This window comes from Podarcis muralis, chromosome 13 (assembly GCF_964188315.1).
Source record: "Podarcis muralis chromosome 13, rPodMur119.hap1.1, whole genome shotgun sequence".
In the NCBI taxonomy this organism is placed as follows: Eukaryota; Metazoa; Chordata; class Lepidosauria; order Squamata; family Lacertidae; genus Podarcis; species Podarcis muralis.
In genome coordinates this window covers 1,647,192-1,670,934 of record NC_135667.1, presented here as the reverse complement: position 1 = coordinate 1,670,934, position 23,743 = coordinate 1,647,192, and the positions used below count along the sequence as shown (strand labels likewise).

Below are 23,743 nucleotides of genomic sequence, written 5' to 3'. Positions count from 1 at the left end.
CCTTCTCTCTCTCTCCTTCCGAGCGCTGTGATAAGCCCGGATTCACGTTGCTTGCGCAATGATTGGTCAATAGTTTCACGCCCTGCCTCTATGAATCCCATTGGCTGCGGCAGGCGCGAGGCAAAATCACGGAGCGCTTTCAGTCTGGGGGTGGTGGCTTTAGGAACCGCCTCCTTGGTAAGCGATTGGCCGAAGCGGTAGTCAGCGCCCTTCACGGATCTCTCATTGGCCAACAGCCGCCCCCTCACTTCTTCCTCCGCCCGCGCCCTTGATTGGAGCGAAAGGAGGAAGAACCCGACGGCCCGTCTCCACGCCATTGGTTGCCTGCTTCGGCTGCGCCCCGCCCGACGCGCCGCGATTGGCGGCTCCCCGCGTGGCCGGCTCCTCATAGGCCGAGGCGGCGGCTCGGGACCCGCCCCCTTTGGCTGGGGTCTCGCCGCTCCTGCCCGCGAGCTCTCAGTCGGCCAGCGGCTGCCTCAGCGAGCACAGCGGAGCCTGCGGGATGGCGGCGGGCGAGGGCGGGGCCGACGCGCTGCCCCCGCCCTCCCCCTCCTGGCCCGGCCCGCTCCCTGGGCCCGAGCGGGCCTTGGAGGAAGCGGCGGCTTCGGGCAGCCTGAGCCTGGCCGGGCGGCGCCTCAGACACTTCCCCGGAGGAGCAGCCCGGCGCTGGGACCTCAGCGACACCACGCAGGCGGGTGAGCAGACCGGCCACGCCCACTCCCCTGACCCCGCCCCTTGGCTCCTCCCCTTCCCGCTCCCCCCCTTTCCCACCTCGTTTCCGAGCAACCAACCCTTGGCCACGCCCACAGGTGGAGAAGCTCCCCCCTCCCTTAGGGGTCTTCATCTTTCTGGCCACTCCCCTCTTTTGGCCACGCCCTCCCCAAACACCCACTTTCGAAATTATCAATTGATTGTATTGTGCTGGTATTGCATCTTTCCCCCCCCTCCAAGTTCTGTGCATGTTTCCTCCCCATGGTAATTTAGCCCCCCCCACAACAACCCTGCGAGGTAGGTTCCAGATGTGGTTGGACTACAACTCCCATCACCCCTAGCTAGCAAGGCCAGAGCTCAGGGATGATGGGAGTTGTAGTCCAAAGATATCTGGGGAACCACAGGTTGAGAAAGGCCAGACTTTTAGGCTGAGAGGCAGGCACTGGCGCCCAGGGTCACCCAGGGAGCTTCATAGGTGCTGAGTGGAGGATTCGAACCCAGGTTTTGCCCTCATTTCATCCCCACAACAACCTTGTGCGGTAGGCTAGGCTGAGAGGGATTGACTGCCCCCCAAGGGGGCTTCTAGATCCAGATTCCCCAGCGTCTCCTCTTTATTCACACAACTTCCCTGCAAGGTAGGCCAAGATGAGAATGGGCTAGGCAGGGAGTCGGAGTTGGGCCCTCCTGCCCTGGTCCAGTCACTTGATGAGGCCAGCTGCACCCTGGGGTGCTTTTGGATCTTGTCCTCACATCAACTCCGCTGCTGTTTCAGTACCAGGATTTCCCCGCCCTTCTCCTGGTGATACTCAAACGGCACTCTTGTGTCGGGCAGTTCCAAAGGCTTTCCCTTGTTCTCTACTTTGGTTGCAGCTGTGTTTTGGAAAGCCAAGTGGTGTTTGGGGTGGTTGTTGAGCGATGTGGCAGAATCTTGCACTCGGAGAAGATGCCCAGGTCCTGTGGGCAGGTGAACCCATCTCTTCCGCACACCTGTATGTGAGTGAAGAGGCCGTGCAAGGGCTGGAATGGGGCCTCCAAGTCAAGGGGAGCTGGGAGCCTGCCTTCTGGTGTCGCTGTGCCGTCCATCACTTTTGCCCAGGAGCCGGACCTGAACTCTGCCCATGAAAAATTCCCACCCCATAAAACAAGAGGGTCACTACAGCTGAAATAACAGGGGCACAAAGGCACCCAAAGTCAAGGGCAGCTTCTGGGAACTGTAGCTGCCAAGACTGGCAATAGTGTGGGGTTGGGCTGGATGCCTGAGTTGAGATTCCTGCCTTGCAGCGGGTTGGGCTAGAGGACCTTTGAGGGTCCCTTGCAACTCCATGATTCTACCCTGGGGATGGAGGAAATTGTGGCTCTCCACACGTAGGACCCCGGCTCCCTTCTGCCTCCGGCAGCGTGGGTGACAGGTGATGCCGAAAGTTGTAGTGCGCCATCATCTGAGGGCCACAGCCCCCTGTTCCTGCCTTAGCACCCCAGTGAAGTTGGCAGAAAGACTTTTTAGCGAGTGTGTTTGAGTGTGCCTGCTAGGGCAGGCGACTTCCTTCACCTTGAGGGCGAGGTTTCTGGTGAAGGAAATGGGCGTATCTGACGGTATCTCCGGAGAATCTCTGGTTCTTGCGGAAGCCCGGCCCTTGCTTGGCAGATCTTTGCGATATGGGGGGTGGGAGAAAGAAAAGACCCTTCCTGCCCTTTGCTGCCATTCCTAAGCGGGTAGCCTTGGCATCTGCCTTAGTCTGCTTACACAGCAGGGTGTCTTCAGCCGAATCCTTCCTTTTTTTACGAGGAACACACCATGAGTTAATAATGTTTTTTTGACACTAGAACCACCCTGGTCTCTTGTTCTTTGGGGACGAAGGTGGTGGTGGCGTCAGCAACTGCTTCAGCCAAGTTGGGGGGGGGGCTCTTCTGGTTTCCAGCGTGTGACACTTGTGGCAGTGACAGCCTGCGAGGGGGGGTCAAAATGGGGAGCCTTCCTTTGCATGCGCCAGCCTCGCTCTCTCTTCCTGTGCCGCTTTGCATAGCTTCCTCACGCGGCCGTTCTGCAAATGTGCTGTCGATGGCTGACTACTTCTTCTCCCACTCTTCCTCCCCCCCCCCCCCCAGGAACGCTTCTGCCATTTGGAGTGCGGGAGGCCCTCCTGTCACCCGCAAATCCCTGCCACCCGCACCCTCGCTCTCGGCGCAAGTGCTGCTTGGTGGGCAGGAGGGCTGGGGGTGGGCTGTGGGGGAGGGAAAAAGATCTCCCTCCCCCTTGGAAGAGGTGAGTCAGCAGAGGCTGTGGAGCGTGTTTTGCTCTCGCAGCCTCCCTGGCTAGCTGGCTGGCTGCTGAAATGATTTCCAGGGCTAGCGTTGTTGTCCGGTGTGAAGTTAAAAAGGTAAAGGGACCCCTGACCATTAGGTCCAGTCGTGGCCGACTCTGGGGTTGCGGCGCTTATCTCGCTTTACTGGCTGAGGGAGCCGGCTTACAGCTTCCGGGTCATGCGGCCAGCAGGACTAAGCCACTTTTTGGTGAACCAGAGCAGCGCACGGAATCGCCATTTACCTTCCCGCCAGAGTGGTACCTATTTATCTGCTTGCAGTGGTGTGCTTTGGAACTGCTAGGTTGGCAGGAGCAGGGACCGAGCAACAGGAGCTCACCCCGTCGCGGGGATTCAAACCGCTGACCTTCTGAGTGGCAAGCCCTAGGCGCCAGTTAGCTGCTGGGAAATATCCCTGCTTTCATCCCCCAACCCCTCCAAGGTGAAGGATCTGTTTCCCACAGCAGCCGGCCAGATGGTTCCCGGAAGCCCACAAGCCAGAGGTGTGCAGGCAGATGCCTCTTCTGTGTGCTGAGTGACCCACAGACAGATTTCTCCCCTTCCTGAAGTTGCTTTCAAATTCCAGTTTCTGGAAACCGCAGGAGGGGAGAGTTTCAGCTTGTGGGTATCCCACAGGTGTACAGATTGCTGGACTAAGATGGCCCCCCCACTGGCCAGATCTAGAGGTCTCTTCTTACGAATTTGTTTAGTCCTCTTTGGGCTCCAGCCAAGCTTCTTCCCATCGCTGGGTCTTGTGGCAGGGAGTTCCAGTGGGCAAGGATGGCGCCGCTGTGTCAGGGGGCGCTTCCTCTTTTGTTCAGCACAGATGGCGTGAGGTAATGACTTCTGTCCCTGTGGTGGGAAGAAAGAGTTGAACAGCCTGCCCTCTTCCACCCCTTCTGAATTAGCTCATGGGGAAGTGGCGGTGCAGAAGTGGAGCAAGTTGCCTCCGAGGTTTTTTTGGGGTGCGAATGCCTCTTTTGCAGCCATCCTAATCTTGCTTTCCTCTCCTAGTTTATAGCAAAATCCTATCCATGTCATAGAGTCACAGAATTGCAGAGTTGGAAGGGACACCGAGGGTCATCCAGTCCAACCCTCTGCAATGCTTGCACACTGAGTTCAGCCAGCCTGATGTAGTGGTCAAACATTGATCCAGAACTTGGAGACCAGGGTTCAAATCCCCACAGGGCCATAAAGCCCACTGGGCAACCGTGGGCCAGTCCCACTCTCAGCCTGACCTACCTCACAGGGTGGTTGTGAGGATAAAAATGGAGAAATGTTTATGCCTCCTTGAACTCCTTGGATAAAAGGTGGAGTAAAACTCTAGTCATACGAATAAAAAAGGCAATTGCGCACGGGATTCTGGTTTTGTGTCTGTGTTTGCAAGATTGTGAGAGGCAGGAGCTGCGGGGGTCCTCCCAGGTTTGTTGGTTGTGTGAAAACGTGGACCTCGCTGTGCTTGGGACCAGTGAGAGGCGAGACAAAGAACCCAGAGAGATGCTGCGACCATCTCAGGTCCTGCTGGGATTAGTCAGTGGTCAAAAAGATAGATAGATAGATAGATAGATAGATAGATAGATAGATAGATACTGTAGATAGATCTTTTTACAGTGGTACCTCAGGTTAAGTACTTAATTCGTTCCGGAGGTCCGTTCTTAACCTGAAACTGTTCTTAACCTGAAGCACCACTTTAGCTAATGGGGCCTCCTGCTGCCGCCGCGCGATTTCTATTCTCATCCTGAAGCAAAGTTCTTAACCCGAGGTACTATTTCTGGGTTAGCGGAGTCTGTAACCTGAAGCGTATGTAACCCGAGGTACCACTGTATTGGATTCCAGCAAAAGATCACACCCTTCTTGACACTTACTGACTCAGTTTATATACATCAAGCCAAACCAGAGTTTGAGCTCCCAAACACGGTTTATTACTTACCTATTTGTTGTTAAATTTATACGCTGCCCTTCCTCCAGAGGCACCCAGGGCAGCAAGCGATGTACGTTTCAGAAACATATTTAAAGCAATTCTAATACAGATACAGACTTGGAAAGATCTCAAAAGGTTTGTTGGAAGAGGAGGGGGCTCCCCCCGCCCCCCACTTTTGCTTTGCCTGCTCAATCTCTAAGGCGCGTTGTGCTCCAAAGGAGGAACAGCAGCTGCTGGGGCTGTTTGTCAATTCACCCCCCAAACATAGAGCAACCGTGGTTTGCAAATTCCCTTCCAACCGCAGTTTCCGATTCAGGTTTGCTGGTCACCTGGAAACCTTGGTTTGTCAATACGGACATCGCACTATACATGGCACTGGGTTAGCTTTCTTAACATTGGTTTGGTGTGATATCTGAATTGTGACACGCTGTGTAACAGAACAGACTTGTGTGTGGGAGAGAGAATTCATATAAGTGATGTGAATTGGGAACATAATTATTTGAAGGCTGGATTTGCAAGGGGGTGGGATTCGCAACTAGATATAAGATGTCCTTCCTGGATGAAACGGCAAGGCTGCTCAGGGCCTTGGAGCGCTGTCTCATCTTCAGCCTTGCTCATCTTGGCCTGGGGAGTCCACTAAAAGGTGCCGTTTTATCCCCGCCAGAACTGCCAGGGCTCATGTTGGGCTTGGAGCTGATGGCATCCTTGAAAGGCAGCTTTGCCTCTCACCTCTGGCCTCCAGAGGTTCTCAGCCCCAGGTAGCATGGCAGCAAGATGATTGTTGGGCGCTTCCATCCCAAAGCACCCAGAGGGCACCAGGTTGGCAGAGGCAGCTTCAAATCCAGGCCCAGCTGGCATAAGCAGACAGATCTTGCTGGAGGTGACTCTGGCATGGAAAAACTGACTGGGAGTGTTGCAGACTCCTCTCCCTTCCACCTTGCCTTGCTGCAGATTAACCCACTGTGGTGCATGAGGCCTGCTTGGCTCAACCCCTTCAGCAAAGCTGAAGTGGTTTCGTGATGGCCCATGGCAAAATCGATGGCAGTTTTGCAAACTCCTGGGGCTGTGTTTGCATTCCTCTTGGGCCCTTTCCTGGTTCGTGAATGTTGTTAGGCTGTTAGAAAGAAGAGTAAGCCCAATCTTTAAACATGGTTACTTGTATTTGCAGGACGCAAGTGGTGCTGTGGTGTAAACCACTGAGCCTTGGGCTTGCCGATCAGAAGGTCAGTGGTTCAAATCCCCGCAATGACGGGGTGAGCTCCTGTTGCTCGGTCCCTGCTCCTGCCAACCTAGCAGTTCGAAGCACGTCAAAGTGCAAGTAGATAAATAGGTACCACTCTGGCGGGAAGGTAAACGGCGTTTCCGTGCGCTGCTCTGGTTTCACCAGAAGTGGCTTAGTCATGCTGGCCACATGACCCGGAAAAACTGTCTGCGGTCAAACGCCGGCTCCCTTGGCCAGTAAAGCAAGATGAGCGCCGCAACCCCAGAGTCGTCCACGACTGGACTTAACTGTCAGGGGTCCTTTACCTTTTACCTGTATTTGCAGGTGCCGGTGGCGGAAGACTGCCTCTTTATGCTCTGAGCCTGCAGTGGCTCTGATCTGGGCACTCTTTCCATGTCCATGAGCTCCGTCTGCTTCGTCCTGGAGTCAGCTTCCTTAAAACCCTTATTTGTTTAGGGAGAGGGAGAGGTGGGTCAGGGGCTGGCCTGCCATTTGCCCAGCTGGCTGCCTGGGCTGCCAGTTCCTACGAGGAGGAGGAGAAGCTTGGCATGCCCTGGGCAGAAAGTGAGAGAGTTCCTGCATTTTTCCAGCATGCTGTAAGCTGCTCCTGTGACCGACTTCTGAAGGGAAGCACTGAGTTTGCTTAGATGAGGCCCCGGTAATCTCCGGAGGCGAGTTTCGCAGCAGCCGGGTTGTGTGGCAGGGGGCTGTGCACACTCCCAGTTCCAGGCTGCTTGGGGAAGTCTTGGTTTTTTCCCCTCCTGATATCCAGGCCTGCCTGAGATTATGCTTTTAAAAAAAATTCTCTTAGGTGTTTCTGTGACAAAAGTGGAGAGCAGAAGGGGCGCCTGGCTGTCCTACATGCAGCAAAATGTGGATTGCCTGGGTTGGTGGGATGTGCTTGCAGATATTCCAACTCTTTTAAAGCGACACTTGAGTCCTTTGGGACCCGACCGCCCTGCATCTTGCAAGGCTGTTTCAATGCAGCCTTGCAAATAAATTCATGAAAGTTACTGTCCCCCAAAGAGACCTCTACTGGTCTGCTCACCAGTGTTAGTTGTGACGGCCACATCAGCAGCCCCTTGTGTGTGTGGGTGGATAGCAGACCTACCAACCAGTAGTCCTGGGCGATATAGCGGTATATTGTCGGAAGCCAGTTTGAAGTCCGTATCGTAATAATTGGTTTCATAATTTCTGAGCTGGTGATATTATCACGAATCACGATGTGTGGGTGTGTGCTATGCAAAAATCAAAGCGCGGGGGAAACTGTGAAGCCATTCAGTGCCTCTGCTTAGCTCCACCCTTATTTCAGACACTGTGATGTACAGTGGTACCTTGGTTAAGTACTTAATTCGTTCCGGAGGTCCGTTCTTAACCTGAAACTGTTCTTAACCTGAAGCACCACTTTAGCTAATGGGGCCTCCTGCTGCCGCCAGAGCACGATTTCTGTTCTCATCCTGAAGCAAAGTTCTTAACCTGAAGCACTATTTCTGGGTTAGCGGAGTCTGTAACCTGAAGCGTATGTACCACTGTACTGATAAATCACAATGTTTAAAGGTAAAGGGACCCCTGACCATTAGGTCCAGTCGTGACCGACTCTGGGGTTGCGGCGCTCATCTCACTTTACTGGCCGAGGGAGCCGGTGTACAGCTTCCGAGTCATGTGGCCAACATGACTAAGCCACTTCTGGCGAACCAGAGCAGCGCACGGAAACGCCGTTTACCTTCCTGCCGGAGCGGTACCTGTTTATCTACTTGCACTTTGACGTGCTTTCAAACTGCTAGGTGGGCAGGAGCAGGGACCGAGCAACGGGAGCTCACCCCGTCGCAGGGATTCAAACCGCTGACCTTCTGATCGGAAAGTCCTAGGCTCTGTGGTTTAACCCACAGCACCACCCATGTCCTATCCCTATGTTTAGCTGGTGATATATCGCAGTGTTGAAAACCAGGTATCACCCAGCCCTACCAGCCAGGTCCAGTTTTCAAGGTCCAGCCTTGCTTCCTTGGAGATGATTCTTACTTGCCGCTGGCAGGCAACTTTCAGCCAGCCACCTTCGAGTTCTGCTGCCCCGAGGCCTCAGGAGGAATTATTTTTAATTTATAAAAGAAAACCCCCACATCCTGGAAATACTAGTGGGCTGTTATGGTAATTCATTCTGAATTATCTTTTGTGCTGAAAAAATCTGCCTTCCTGTGTAATTCTGTATTATTATTATTATTAAATTCATCCCCCGTCCATCTGGCTGGGTCTCCCAGACAGGTTGTTAAAACTGGCTCAGGGGCTTCCGTCCCCCTCTTTATGTCCGTGCCACCTTGCTCCCTGCCATTCCCTGGGACTTGGCAGTGCCTTATGCTCCGTCCAGATTGCCTGCGTGGCTATGGGAGTCTGCTTGCTCCAAAACCAGGCAGCGAGAGACTGTTCCAGGAAGCCATCTGCACTCCAGAGCAGCTTTCCAAAGCTGCTCAAGGGCAGTTGGAACAAAAATGTGGAGGGCTCCTTTCCCCTTCTGATAAATTCTGCCCAACTGGCCAAGGCTCTCCGTCTCTGCAGGGCTTCTGTGCAAGGCAGATGCCCCCGTCTCGGCTCACCTGAGGCTCCACGCGGAGCCATTCCCAGCCTGTGTCCCAAATCTCTTCTGATTCCAGGAGTGAGTGGGAGCTTGGGGCCTGAGACTCCGAGGCCAGAAGCGAGCCAAGAGCTTCGCTGAGCTTCCCCCTCGGCTTGGCTGCCGGGAATCCACGCCTAGCGTGAGAAAAAGTTAGGAAATAGTGGGCTCTCGGGGCCTTTTGCAGCTGTGTGTTTCCCTCTGGGAGAGCTGGAACGGGGAGGGGGGGCCTGGAACAAGGGGGAGGGATAGGAAAGCGGAAGTTGGAATCTCCCTTTGGACCCGGGCCAGTGCTCAGGGCGGTGATGGGACTTGGAAACACAACTAGCAAGGCGCAGCATCCCCGTCCCTAAGAGAATCCGAAGGGCCCGGTGGATCAGGGAAATGGCCCGCCCAGGGGAGCACCCTGCTCTCGCAGTCAGTGTTAGAAGTAAGCCACGATATTTGAATGTTGAGAATTTGCTAAGTTTTGAGAAAAACATGCTTCAATATGGAAACTTGGACATGATTGTGACTGAGTTATGATTGAGAAAAGTTTAAATTTTAAAGCAATTAATTAGATGAAAATATAAAAACATACGAAACAAGGTAATAATTTGCTACTTAACTTTATTATAAAAAATACAGGGACGGAGGAGGTGGGGAAGTCCAGAGGATAATGAAAAAAGATTTGGAAAAATGAATTTTTTTTTTTTCTGTTTTTGTCTGTTCTCTTTTTTCTTTCTGTAAAACAGCTTTTGTTGGATTATTCATGATGTATTTTGACTTTGGAAAACAAAGCAATAAAAAATATTTATAAAAAAAAAAAAAAAAGAAGTAAGCCAGGCGTATTTTGCGACTGGCGCAGGTCCAGTTGAGACCAGCTGGAGATCTCTGGACACCAGGTTGGCTGGTGACACCAGGTTGGTTGGACATCTCCACCTGGCTGACACCTCCAGCTTCCTTACGCAGGTCAGCAGAAGAGTTTATTCCAGGCTTCCTAAACCTCGGCCCTCCAGATGTTTTGAGTCTACAGTTCCCATCATCCCTGACCACTGGTCCTGTTAGCTAGGGATGATGGGAGCTGTAGTCCCAAAACAACTGGACGGCCAAGTTTCGCTATGCCTGCTCAGGACCGCAATACCTCAAGGACCACCTCTCCCCATATGAACCCACTGGGAACCTGAGATCATCCACTGAGTCCCTTCTCACGAGAACGGGGCCTTTTCTGCAGTGGCTCCCCATTTGTGGGATGCCCAGGGAGGTCCGCCTGGCACCTTCAACCCAGGCTTCCTCAGCCCTCCAGATGTTTTGGGACTACAATTCCCATCATCCCTGACCACCGGTCCTTCTAGCTAGGGATCATGGGAGTTGTAGGCCAAAAACATCTGGAGGGCCGAGGGTGAGGAAGCCTGGTTTATTCATTGCATTTATATCCCTCCTTTTTCTCCAAGGAGTCCATGGTTCACCCCCCCCCCACCCAATTTAATCCCTACAGCAACCCTGCGAGGGAGGTGAAGAGGCTGCGACTGGCTCCAAGGTCCCCCGGGGAGCTTCAGGGCTGGGTGGGGATTCGAACCCAGATCTCCCAGGTCTCGGTCCAGCACTCCCACCACGACACCACCCAGGCTTCCTAGAGTCCTTCTGCAATGGGGCAGCTCTATGAATTAATTTAGCGAATCAATAAGGGGGAAGCAAAACGCCACTTAGAGCAGGATCCGAAATATTTTCCTGGAAGCTTGAATTTGGATCATTTTATTTGATAACGTGTTGTAAACTGCTTTGAGATTCGTTCTTTACTATATAAAGTGGTTTAGAAGTGTGGGTGCCTAGAGATTTCGTTGCAGCAGCCATAACCTCGGCTTAAGGTGCCGTTTGGCAAGTAGATTATGAGTTTCTAGCCTCGTGACCAAGCAGGTACCTCTTCTGAGAAACCCGCGAGAAGCAGACCTCTCTTCTTCTGTGGTTTCTAGCTACTGGTGTTCAGAAGCAGGGCTGCCTACAAACCAGGACTCCCACTTCCCAGTCTCTCTTGCAGGTACCCATCTAAGAGAGACGCCACCAAGTAACGCCCAGGGACCATGGGGAATCAATAGCAGCTGGCCGGGGTTGATGGGGGCTGCAGTCTGAAACTTCTCAGGGGTGGGGAAGGTTGGGGAAGGCTGCCCTGGCCGATCCTGGGAGTGGCGGCTCTCTGGGGTCTTTTCCCACCCTGTCCCTCCCTCTCTGCCTTTCCCTGAATGCACTCGAGCCCTTCTCTTCTCCTCCCCCCACCAGTCCAGCTGCCAGGCAAGACAATGGAGGCAGCGCATGGGGAGCTTTTCTGCTTTTGTCGGCCGGAGCGAACAGCTGCCCTTCTCATTCCGGCAGGCGCACGGGCAGAAACTCAGCACCATCCCCGCTTGCACCGCAGGGGCAGGCCGGAGCGGCGGCCCCTGGGTTTGGTGCGGCTTGTCATCTCCGGTTAAGTTGACGCGGAGGCCAGGGAGGGGGGCTTTGTGCCGGGAAGCTGCCCCCACCCACCCTGACAGCAGGACCCTTTGTGGTGCACACTCTCCCCCACTGTCCCAGCACCTCATGAGAGAGAGCTGTCCCGTTTCTGCCGACCTTGGGATAACTGGTCCTCCTGCCCCCTTTGAGCCCTGTCCCATGCTAGAGTTTGCGGGGAGTTTGATGTGCGAGAGAGGTCACCTCTGGTGGAGCCACGGTCCAAGTCCGCTTTCTGGAGTCATCTTTCTCAGATGGGATGTGAATTTCGGGAACGACCATACCTTGCAGGTGGAAGGTCCCAGGTCCTGGGAAGGGCCAGGAGACACACCTGCGCAAAAACCTGGAGTACCATTGCCTGTCAGTGCACACCAGCCGCGGGTCTCCAAGGTGCCCTTGAGCTACAACTTCCACACACACCCCAACCAGGAGTGCTGGGAGTTGTAGTCCGAGAACACTGGGGGACCCGAGGTTGGGCTGAATGCACCCCAATAGTCCGTCCCAGTAGAAGGTGGCTTCTGTCATCGAAATGTAGCCTGGGACCAGCACAACCATTGCCCAAGTATTTCTGTGGGCTAGGGCGATGGCAACCAGGGTCCATAACATCTGGAAGGCTGATCTAAGTCTCCTTAAGGAAGGACATTCCCACCAAACATCCAGAAGAACTTCCTGGCAGTAAGAGCTGCTCCGTAACGGAACTTGGAGGTTGAGGAAGCTTCTTCCTTGGAGGTTTTTGAGCAGAGTTTGCTGGGCAACCTATCATCATCATCATCAACATAAAATTTATTATTTAAACCCCACCCATCTGGCTGGGTTTCCCCAACCACGCTGGGCAGCTCCCAATCAAATATTAAATACAAAATACAGCATTAAGCATTAAAAACTTCCCTAAATAGGGCTGCCTTCAGCTGTCTTCATCATCATCATCAAATTTGTTATTTATACCCCGCCCATCTGGCTGGGTTTTCCTGGTCACTCTGGGTGGCTCTCAACAGAACACCAAGAACAATAATAAAAAAGCAACAACATCAGACATTACAAAACTTTCCTAAACAGGGCTGCCTTCAGATGTCTTCTAAAAGTCAGATAGTTGTTTATTTCCTTGACATCTGGTGGGAGGGTGTTTCACAGGGCAGGCGCCACCACCGAGAAGGCCCTCTGCCTGGTTCCCTGCAACCTTGCTTCTCGCAGGGAGGGAACCGCCAGAAGGCCCTCGGAGCTGGACCTCTGTGTCCGGGCCAAACAATGGGGTGGAGACATTCCTTCAGGTATACAGGACTGAGGCTGTTTAGGGCTTTTAAGGTCAGCACCAACACTTTGAGCTCGGAAACGTACTGGGAGCCAATGTAGGTCTTTCAGGAACAGGGTATGTGGTCTCGGTGGCCACTCCCAGATCCCTGCATTTTTGCAGGGGGTTGGACTGGATGTCCCCTGGGGTCCCTCTACAATTCCATGCTTCTGCATCTCCACTGTTGGCCTTGAGGTTCAGGCAGGATTCCCATTGAAAACTTTGGTTCTTAAGGCAACCTGGTTCCCATCCCGACAGTTTTAGGGCAGGGATGGCTAATCCGTAGCTCTAGGCAGCTTGGCCCAGTGCTCAGCGATGAGGGAATCCGAGCAGCCAGTGGCCACCTGGAATGGCCAGAACAGTCCAGCCCCCCTCATGGTTTAAGGGCTTTCTTTCAACACAAAGAGCTCTTCATATGGCCACAGGATGCTGCCTTTGGGCCTGATCCCGCAAGCTCCTCTGGGGCTGCCAATGTGAGTGGGGCATAACTGAGGCCAACTCTGGTGTCCTGAAGGATTCAGAACTAGCCCTGCACTGCAAACCCCCTAAAGTTCTGGGGCTCTCTGGTTGCCAACCTAGGAAGGTGCTTTCTGCTACCCAGCCAGACCCATCAACACCCAGGATTGTCTCCTTCCTGGACCACGGGCAGAGAAGCCTCTTTCCCTTCACCTAAAGGTAAAGGGACCCCTGACAGTTAGATTCAGTCGTGGACGACTCTGGGGTTGCGGCGCTCATCTCGCTTTACTGGCCGAGGGAGCCGGCGTACAGCTTCCGGGTCATGTGGCCAGCAGGACTAAGCCGCTTCTGGCGAACCAGAGCAGCGCACGGAAACGCCGTTTACCTTCCCGCCAGAGCGGTACCTGTTTATCTACTTGCACTTTGACGTGCTTTCGAACTGCTAGGTTGGCAGGAGCAGGGACCGAGCAACGGGAGCTCACCCCGTCGCAGGGATTTGAACCACCAACCTTCTGATCATCAAGCCCTAGGCTCAGTGGTTTAACCCACAGCACCACCCACGTCCCACCTGCTGGCCCTTAATTATTGACTTGGAGACCTGGAGAAATGGGAGAGGTCACCCCCTCCCCAGGGGTATCTAGTCTTAACTCTCTGCAACGCAGGAACCCCAGCTGAGCATGTTCTGAAACATTCCCCTTTCACCAGCCTGCCCTTTTCCGACCTGGATAGCCCAAATATTGCACTGCAACAGGGGATCTGAACATTGCCTTGCCGCACAACACCCCCCCCCCCAAGGCTGGTGTCTCCTAGTCCTCCTTTCTGCCGCACGCAGGCACTTTGTGGGGAAAAGCACAACTCTTGTTTTCCTCTCGAGCAGGAAGGACGGTGGCCCTGCTGGGGTTGGGGAGGCGCCGGCCGCTTCTGCCAGCGGACCTGTTCAAACCAGTCCTTGCACAAAGGAGGCCTTTGCCGTGCTCCCGGCGGCCTGGGGTGCACAGCAGGGCCAGGTTGCAAACCCGTTTTGTTGCTTTCGGGAGCGCGCTTCCTTCCAGCCAGCCTTGGGCCCTTGATCACCTTAATGCCAGCAGTCGTGGTTTGGGGGAGGGCTTTCCCTGCAGAACCTAGTGGCCCCCTTCTCCCCTCCCAGCCCCAGTCTAATCGCCAAATGGCACCTTAAACCTATGTGACGGTTGCCCCCATGGAATGTCTAGGTGCCTTTCTTTTGCAGTGAGGTGATGATGATGATGAAGAATTTCTATGCCGCTTTATATTTTGAAGAAAGAATCTCAAAGCAGTTTACAAAATAAAACAAGTTTAAGCTTCAATGAAAATATTTCAGTTCCTTCTCTAGGTGACGTTTTGCTCCCCCCATATTGCTTCGCTGACTTAATTCAGAGAGCAGCCCCATAGCAGAGGAGCTCTAGGGTGCAATGATTGGAGCAGGCTTCCTCAGCCGTGGCCCTCCAGATGTTTTTGGCCTACAACTCCCATGACCCCTAGCTAGCAGGACCGGTGGTCAGGGATGGTGGGAATTGTAGTCTCAAAACATCTGGAGGGCTGAGGAAGCCTGGGTTGGAGTGTCGGATGAGCACCTGGGAGATCTGGGTTCGAATCCTCACTCAGCCCTGAAGCTCCCCGGGTGACCCTGGAGCCAGTGGCAGCCACTTCACCTCCCTTGCAGGGCCGTCGTAGGGATTAACTGAGGTGTGTGTGTGTGTGTGTGTGTGTGTGAACCGTGTCTTCCTTGGAGGAGGGTCAAGGCAATTAACAAGCTCTTTTGCTGACCTGCTTCAGAAAGCTGGAGGGGCCAGCCAGATGGAGATCTCCGTTGCCAAGCTGGAAATGGGGATATCAGAATTTGCTCGTCCGGCGACATAAGAACGGGGTAACTGTGGAGGGTGTGCGTGTCGGAACCTAAGAAGGGCCTTGTTGGGTCAGGCCAGAGGCCCATGTATTCCTGCATCCCGTTCTCACGGTGGCCAAAGAATTGCTTGCAATCAGGATTTGAACACAAGAGCATCTCTCCCCTTCTGAGTGGTTTTCAGCAGCTTGTGTTCAGAAGCATAACGTCCTCCAGCGGCTGAGGCACAGCAGGGCCATTGGGGCTAGCAACCATGGACAGCCTCCTCCTCCATCATGCATTTGTCCCATCCTCTTTTAACGCCACCCACGTTGGTGGCCATCACTCCTGTGGCAGGGAGTTCCGCAGTCCCTGAATCTGGAGGAGCCATCGAGGGCGTGGTCCTCCAGAAAGAGAGTTGGCCTCTGATCCATCTTCAAGCCCCAAACGCCTTTCCCTCTTTATCTCGCCTGTGAGAGGTCATTCCCCCGCTGCTCCCATTTTGCAGAGGGAGGAACTGAGGCTCATAACCAGGGCAGTGTGTGGAATCGCAGCTCCCCTAGCTGACTTTTGCTGTAGTTTGGCAACGCTCTGTGCCTGAAAAACCCGCTTCTGGCTCTCAGATCGGTGGCCGGCAGCAGGAAGCGGCCGGTCTGGAGGGGGACCTTTGACCCCAGGGTGTTGCCCTGAGCCCAGGAGTGGCACGTTGGAGGGCGAGCAGATCCCGGCCCATCGGAAGCTACCCTTCCAGAGGTCAGCCTCGCACCTCGGCCTGCTGGGAAGGGGTGGGAACGGCAATAGGATATCCTTTATTGTTCGGGTCTGGAACGCTTGTGTGCAGCCCCTGAGGATCGGGATGGTGGCTGCTGCTGTGGTGTGGGAGCGAGGCCGGCACCGTCGCGGTTAGTTCATCGAATCGGAATTGTAGCATTGGAAGGGACCCCAGAGGGTCATCTAGCCTGACCCCCCGCAGCGCAGGAAATCACAGCTCAGTAATCCCTGACAGACGGCCTTCCAAGCTCCGCTTTAAAAACCTCCAATGAAGAAGAGTCGGTTGCTCTCTCAACCAGCTCTTGCCACCAGGAAGTTCTTCCCGATGTTTAGTCAGAGTTGTCCTTTCTTGTCACTTGAAGCCACGGGTTCGAGTCCTACCCTCCGGAGCAGGAGAAAACAAGCTTGCTCCATCTGCCTTGAGATATTTGAAGATGGCTATCATGTCTCCTCTCAGCCGCCTCTTCCCCAGGCTGAACATCCTCAACTCCTTCAATATTTCCCCACAAGGTTTGGTTTCCAGATCCTCCATCCTCTGCACATCTTCCAGCTTGTCAGTAACCTTAACCTGGGGCGCACAGAACTGGACTCAGGCGGTATTAGGAGCTCTGGTAAATAAGCCAGGTGCCAAATGGCTCCTTGAACCAGGGTTACGGTCGTCAAAACAATTGCCATTTTTATGCCAGGCGGCTCAGAAGTCTTATTTTTCAGTGTGACTTTTTGGTTCCTGAAACTCGTTCTGATTGTGCAGGTAAAATATCGCAGATAGAATTCGACAGGATGTGTTGCTAGAGTGTGGAAACGGTCAAGATCCAAGGATCGCCAGGCAAGCAGCTCCAGGTGATGGAGATGTCAGGCGCCATCCGGGCACCTTCACCTGGTTGCAGGTGGCCGATAGCCAGGTGCAAAATGCGCCGGGCGAATTTTGAACCCTGGACACAGGACTCTAGGCAGGATCTGACCAAGGCAGGATTGAGCGGGACTATCGCTTCCCTTGATGTGGACACAGCTGTCTGTCCCTTTGGGGGCTGTGGTGCTGTTGTCCCTTAGGGCTGGGGACTGAAATGACCCCCTGGGGGCCATTCCCAAAACAGCTGAGCCAGCCCTGCGTTCTGAGAAGGAAAGTGCCCCTGCCTCCATTTGGAGAAGCCCCTGGCCCCCCTTCAGCACCCATCCTGCGCAGCGGATCTTGGCCCTGCCTTTCTAAGCACGGCCTGCTTCTTTTCAGCTGTGCCAGGCTGCCTTTTGGCTGCAGCGGTGACCTCGCTTTCGCCTCCAAGCCCAGGGCTGGCACACCTTGCAGCTCTGTGTTGCCTAATCAAAAGTGGCTGTTTTCTCTCCTCAACCTCCTAGTGACCTGGGGGGGAGCCTTGCCTGGGACCAAGCCTTTGGATTGGGGAGGAACGGGCAGCGGCTGAGCAGTTTCTGGCCCAAATTCAATTATGAGGCTTTGGTTTCTCTTTTTCCGGGGGCAAAATGCACCACGCCAGACTATCATTTCCGAAGCATGCCCTCTTTCTCTCTCTGCGTGTGCATACAGCTATTCGGTGTTGCTTTTGAGGGTGAAGGGACCTCTGGATTGCAAGGGGAAGTAGTAAGCCAGTTTACACAACAGCCCGTTGTCGCGGAGGGAGAGTTGTATGGCGCAATCTCAGACTCGGGTGGCGGAAGTCCCTGCGTCAAGGGTGTGTCTCTATCAAGGCACATGGGCTTCCTGCTTTGCCTCTGAGGATTTTGGGGGGGGCATGTGTGCGTGCAAACATCCTCGCTGCAGCCCTGCGAGGGTGCTAGCGTGTTGCTTGCAGCTGGCCCGGTGAGCTCTGCGGCTGAGCGGGCATTGCAGCCTGCCCCTTGCCAGCCAGAGCTCCTTGGTGCACGCACAGAGGTGCTCCAGCACTTCCACCTCCATTGGGAAAGTCGAGGGGCAGCTGTGGGGTGAAATGTCCTCACAGCGGCATGCCAGCCTCTCCCTCCTCATCCCTTCGCCCAGGCTTCAGGGGCGAGGGACTTCCTCTTGCGATTCTGTTGTGCCGTGTGCTGCCTTGGCACTGATATCCAAGTCCTTGGAGCTGGAATCTCAGTCAGCTGTCCCCGACTTAGACCGCAATTCCCATCTGCCCCAGCCAGTGCAGCTGCTGGGAGTTGTAGTTTGATGCAGGTGGAGGGCACCAGGTCAGGGAAGATGAACATAAGTCGTGGTGGAGCTCTTGATGATTGGGGTGTGTCTATATATTCATATACACACACAGAGAGAGAGTCTAACAATAATTTTATTATTTGTACCCCACCCATCTGACTGGGTTGCCCCAGCCGCTATGGGCAGCTTCCCACGCAATGAGACATCAGGCATTAAAGACTTTCCTCTCTCACACACGGATATGCATAGAGATACTATGATTAACAAAGCAGTCGCTCAGTTTCTGTTGCAAAACCTTTAGGCGTCTGCCTTCTGCCAGCTGCCCTGGTGGAAGCGAGAGGACGCTCCTGCCAAGGTGGTACTTAGGCGGCTTTGCCACCCTTTCATTTTCAGCTGAGCAGCATTCAAAGGTGGAGACCGAAACCTCTTTTTTCCCTTCTTTTGGCAACGGAAACTAAATCTAACTTTTTAAAGTTACGTTATCATTTCAGTGATTTGCTGAATCCTGAAAGGAGTCCGGAACAAGCTTGCGTGAGGAGCTGCATGAGGTTTTCAAAATAATAATAAAATGGATGGCTGACTGCTCAGACCTTTTGGGGGATGAGGATTCAGACCTGAATAAATGATTCTGTGTCATTCATAATCTCTCTCTTGGCAAAGGGTTTTTTGTTGTTACCATTTCATTTTATAATGTATATAAAGCAGCTCTAAAAACAGATGAAAAACAAAACTACAAAACACGCACGTGGGACGAGTAGTTGCATATGAGTCCAGGTAGAAACTGTCAGCGTTAATCCGATTGTTAAATACAGTTCCAGATTTGCCAGGCTTGCAGCGAGGCCTGTCTTGAAAAGGACGGTTCTGCTGTGTGTGTAACAAAGGAGGAATGCCAGCTCATATAAAAAGCACTGGGCGGTTGTAGCCCTTGTCGAAATCTCAGGCGAGGTGCAATTTTCTCCATTCTAGCTGTTTTCCAGAGGGAGTGGCAACAAGCGTCCAGAGTGGGATTTGGGGCTGCTTTCCATATTTATTTCTCTCTTGACCCACTGGTGGGATCAATCCCCTTCCCCAAATTGCGTTGTAGCTATCGGCGCCAAAGCCCTGAAGTGCGCATGGACATCGTAGTGGCTTGCCCAGTTTGCAGCTTGCCAGGGCGTGGGGAGATCTGTGTTACTGGTGGCTGTGAAAGGGCCGTGTCACTGGTCCTCTCAGGCTGAGCCGCCCGTCTTCCGAGAGGTTCGGTCTTCCCTTCTCGCCACCTGCGGCTTCAGGTATTCTCCCCGGGTGCCAACAGCTAAGCCCGGGCATAGTTGCCCTGGGCGCCACATTCCAAGACGTCTGTCTCGACAAGCCCAGTTGGGTTGTGCCATCTCACCCCACGTCAGCTGCACAGCGGGCAGAGAGACCTGACCTGTGTGTGCCTGCCTGCCCTTCCGGGGAGAAAGAGGGGTGGGGGTGTTTGTAGGGGGGGGGCAGGTGCTTCTCTGCTTTGCAACGGGGGGGGGGGGCTCCTCTCACATGCCTCCTTCCATGTGCTTTTTCATGAAAGAGAGTTATGTGGCCCATTGCAACATCCTGCGGAAATGGAATTCTTCTTCTGTGGAATGTCGATTGGATTATAATTGGGAGTGTTTCTGAAGCCAAGGATCCAGACAAGCTCCTCTGATTCTCCTCTTCCTTTCTTTCTCCCACCCACCTCCTCCTCTTGGCCACTGGGAAGAACCAGTGGGTCTCCCACTTCTGCATACTTGAAGCCCCTTATCGTATTTTCCCTTCCTCCTCTCGTGCATCTACCATCCCTCCCGGTGTCTTCTCCTCTGGAGTAAGCATGCCTTGCCCCCTCCGCCATTTTCTATGTAGTCCTTCAACCAACTCACAGGCTGCTTTCCAATATTTTTAGGGGCCTGCTAGGGCTGCCACGTTCTGAAGAGCAAAAAAGAGAGGACACATTTGCCGACTTCTACTTTTAACCATATATTGCTATGGCAACTCTCCTTTTAAATACCCGTGAAAAAGAGGGCGCGTCCTGGAAAAAGAGGACACATGGCAACCCTGCCAGGGTGAAAATTTAAGCTAGCTGGAAAGATGGGGGGGGGGGAGTGACTGCTGTCTGGATAAATGGGCGATCTTACACCAGCCGTAGGTGACCCTTCTCATAGCCTGTGATGTGATGTGGCTTCTTCCTCCAGGGATTTATGTTTCCTTAACAAGTTCCTTGGCTTCAAGGAGTGTCGCCGAATTTCTCGGCTTGTGTTTTGGAAACGGAAGCAAGGCCCTCTGTGTCCATGTTTGGAGTGTCAGAGCGAGCAGAAGAAAGGGGGGATTGTAGGGCGAATCTGCCCCCAGGACCTGTCCTGACCTATTTAAGCATCTGGTTCTGGCATGAGTCGGCTGGAGGCATAGGAAAGCTACGAGTCTGTGGCTGTTTCCCAGGCACTTCCCTGTCTGTGTCCATAAAAAACCCCAACACCACCAAACAGCAACCAGGGAAATGGACCTTTCGGAAGACGGCAGAGGGAGCAAACCCTATCTTCATCACTTCTGGCAACGTTCTGAAATGTTCTCACACACACGGGATTTAACAGGTGGGTGGCCAGGTCCAGAGACATTTTGCAGGTAAGCCAACATGGAACCTGCCCGCCAAATACCTGGAAGTGGAGGGCAGAAAGGCTAAAGAAAGTCAGGTTCTCCGCCACCAAATGTAAAGGGAATCTGCAGCCCACTTCGCCAGTTACGGATATTGCCAGCCGCTACGCCCCCATGAGGAGAAGGCAGCCGGCGACACCACAGCTGTCAAGATGGCACAGAATGCCCCACAGCCGCATCGCAGTGCCCTCGCTCCATAGGGCATGGGGTTGGGGAGGAGGAGAGAGGGATCACGCCCTGCCACGGACACGTTGGAGGGGAGCATCCACCACCCCTTTCAGCTTCCACATGCAAAGAAAACACCCCAGTCGTGTTGGGGGCAAAGGAGAGGGAGGTCCCGGGACTCGAGCCCCACAAAAGCACTGCAGAGCACCCACACAACAGCCAGCCACAGTCTAGGGCCCCGTGGGACCTTCCCCGCTCATTCACAGGCACCTGGAGCGCAGGGCATGCAGGAAGAGCCTCGCTCTACGTTTTGCACGCCTTAAGTTGGCTGGTTGGCATCCGCCTGTCTCGGGAGACGATGGAAGAGTGTGTTTCGGATAGTTACAGCGCAAGAGAGATGTGTTTTGTTGCAGCTGTACCCCCGATTCAAGCCACAGGCCAAGCCAACCCTGGAGAAAGTCTCCCTGCGCCTGAGCAGTTTGGCAGGAGCAACAAAACCCCATTGAGCCAGCAGGAGTAACAAAACCCCACAGGGCCAGCAAAACCCCACTGAGCCCTGCTGGGGCAGCAGCACAATAAGGCCCCCTACCCCTTTCCTCTGACCCACCACCCTGAAAGCAGCACCCATCCCACCTGACTTGGGTTTAAAAAGTGGCACTTAATTTAAACTGAAATATTTCAGTTTTCGAAATATTTCTTATTAGTACATGCTAGTGTGTGTGTGTGTGTGTGTGTGTGTGTGTGTGTGTGAGAGAGAGAGAGAGAGAGAGAGAGAGAGAGAGAGAGAATTCACTCTGATTTGTTTGGGTCTCCTTGGTGCTGAGGAAGGACTCCTGATCGCCAGCAGTCTCCCCTCTGTTACTGTTGGGAAGAAGTTGTGAGCTAATATTTGCCTTGGCGAGGGACCCTAGTAACTGGCCGGGGCACCGCAACGAGGCAGCGTCCCTCCCAAACATGTGGGCTCCTGTGTCGGAGATCTGGCAAGTTGCCTCGAGAAGAACTTAACCCCCCCCCCGGGGGTTCCTTCCTTGAAACGGTGGGTGGAGCAACCTCCCCCAACCAGGGCTTTGAGACTGCAACTCCCATCAGCCCCAGCCGACACGGCCATACGATGCTGGCGCTGGGGGGAGCCCGGCCATGCTGGGAGTTGTAGTGCAAAACACCTGGCACCAGGTTGTCAAAGGGTGTGGTGCAAAGGTGGGGTCTGCTGGAGGTTTGTGGGCAGGGGAGGGGCCCTGGCTGGCTGGTGGGGGTCCAGGTCTGGCATTGGGCCTGGGACTGTACGTTATTTAAGGTGCGGGTTTTGACCTTTAAAGCCCTTCACGGCCTCGGACCTACGGGACCGCCTCTCCTGGTATGCCCCACGGAGGACCTTGAGGTCCACAAATAGCAACACCCTAGAAGTCCCAGGCCCTAAGGAAGTCAGAGTGGCCTCAATCGGAGCCAGGGCCTTTTCAGCACTGGCCCCGGCCTGGTGGAACGCTCTATCTCATGAGACCAGGGCCCTGTGGGATCTGATTTCTTTCCGCAGGGCCTGTGAGACAGAGTTGTTCCGCCTGGCCTTTGGCTTGGAATCAACTTGATCCCCTCCCCCTCTTTCCTTTTTTCCTTTCTTCTTCTGTGATGGAACTCCTACTTGGGGACTTCCCTGGCTTTTTTCTGGCCCATGTAGGACCAGTCTAGATAGTTAGAAAGACTTGACCTTTTCATCCCCAAAAAAAGTTTCTGCTGAAATGGGACTGCATTTTAATGTTGTATTTTAATCTTGTTTTTAAAGTTGTATTTCAATCAATTGTTTTATATCTGGTGTTGGCCACCCTGAGCCTGGTCTTGGCTGGGGAGGGCGGATTATAAATAATAATAATAATAGTAATAATAATAATAATAATAATTGTTATTGTTATTATTTGGGGACATGGAAGCCCCCAGCTCTCTGCACAGTGAGATTTCACCTGCAGCCGCGCCTGGATTTGGTTGGCAGCTTAGCATGTGGGCGAGGATCAGGGCGGCAAAGGTCTGGTGGAAGGGGGGGGGGTGTTCAGTGTGCAAGGCACAGGCCTCCTGCCCCCCTCCTTCCAAACCCTGGAACAACCCCCCGTTAGGCTTCTTGGCCTCCAGGAAACACTTGTCAGTCTCGTTTCCAAACACTTCTCCACAATCGAGGGCTGGAAGTTTGGGTCGTGGTGCGTTTGGAGAAAGAAAAAAGGCCGAGACAAAAGCGTGTGCGCGGCAAGAGAGGTCTGGATCTGGTTTCAGGGAGTGGAAGACATCTGGCATGTTTTTCTTCCTTCCCCCTTCTGCAGGGGATTCTAGACACCTCCCTCGGTGTGGACAAAGGAAAGTTTTGTGTGCTGCTTGTCAATTGGGGAAAAGCAGTTTGATCCCCTTTGATCCCCTTGCAACTTTGGTCCCTGCTAGGTTTGGGGGCGGAGGGGGGGGTGCGCTTTCCACGATGAGGAAGTGCTTTTTGTTCTTGGAGGTGACCTGAAGTTTTTTCAGGCTTTCAATCGCCCAAGAGGTACCTGTATTTTCCGCTGCATAAGACGCACCTGACCATAAGACGCACCTAGTTTTTAGAGGAGGAAAACAAAGAGATATTCTGAACGAAACAGTGGATGTATGATTTTTGTGGTTCATTCTGTGGCCACAGGCGTGTGATCTGACGGTGATTTTGGGGTAGCCCAGTGCAAAAACCCTGAGGATCCATGTGGATCCGTGCTTTGTAACCACATTTTTGTGCCCTTGTGCCCCTACGAAACAGTGTGTGTGTGTTTTCTTGGTGCAGGCTGTAGCCATGGACATGCTTTGTGATCTGATGGTGAATTTGGGGTGACCCAATGTAAAAACCCTGAGGATCCATGTGGATCCGTGCTTCGTAACCACGTTTTTGCGCCATTGCGGCCCCACGAAACAGTAGATGTGTGTGGTTTTGGTGCAGGCTGTCGCCATGGACATGCTGTGTGATCTGATGGTGGATCCCTTGGTCACTGGAGACATTTTCTCTGTCCACACGCAGGGATCTCTCCTGAATTCCTGACTTTTGTAATGCTCGGGCGTTGCAGACGCCCGAGTGCAGTAGCTTCAGGGCCCAGAGTGCTTCCTCCTCCTCCGCAAGAACAAACTACGAGCCCTGCTGGATCGGGCCCCTCCAGCCCAGCGTCCTGTGCTCACAGTTTCCAAGCAGATGCCCCCCCCCAAGGGAAACCCACCAGCAG

At 53.7% G+C, this 23,743-nt stretch overlaps 1 protein-coding gene across 2 annotated transcripts in view; it reads left to right on the top strand.

Moving 5' to 3' along the window:
- The first annotated feature begins 453 nt into the window (after nucleotides 1-453).
- The window catches only part of LRCH4 (leucine rich repeats and calponin homology domain containing 4), a 61,380-nt gene continuing 38,090 nt past the window's right edge, over nucleotides 454-23,743 (top strand). For both annotated transcript variants that reach the window (XM_077916740.1, XM_077916739.1), the window contains exon 1: nucleotides 454-695. In XM_077916740.1, the coding sequence (XP_077772866.1) occupies nucleotides 503-695 (193 nt within the window). In that variant the 5' untranslated portion in view covers nucleotides 454-502. The remainder of the gene's footprint in view (nucleotides 696-23,743) is intronic.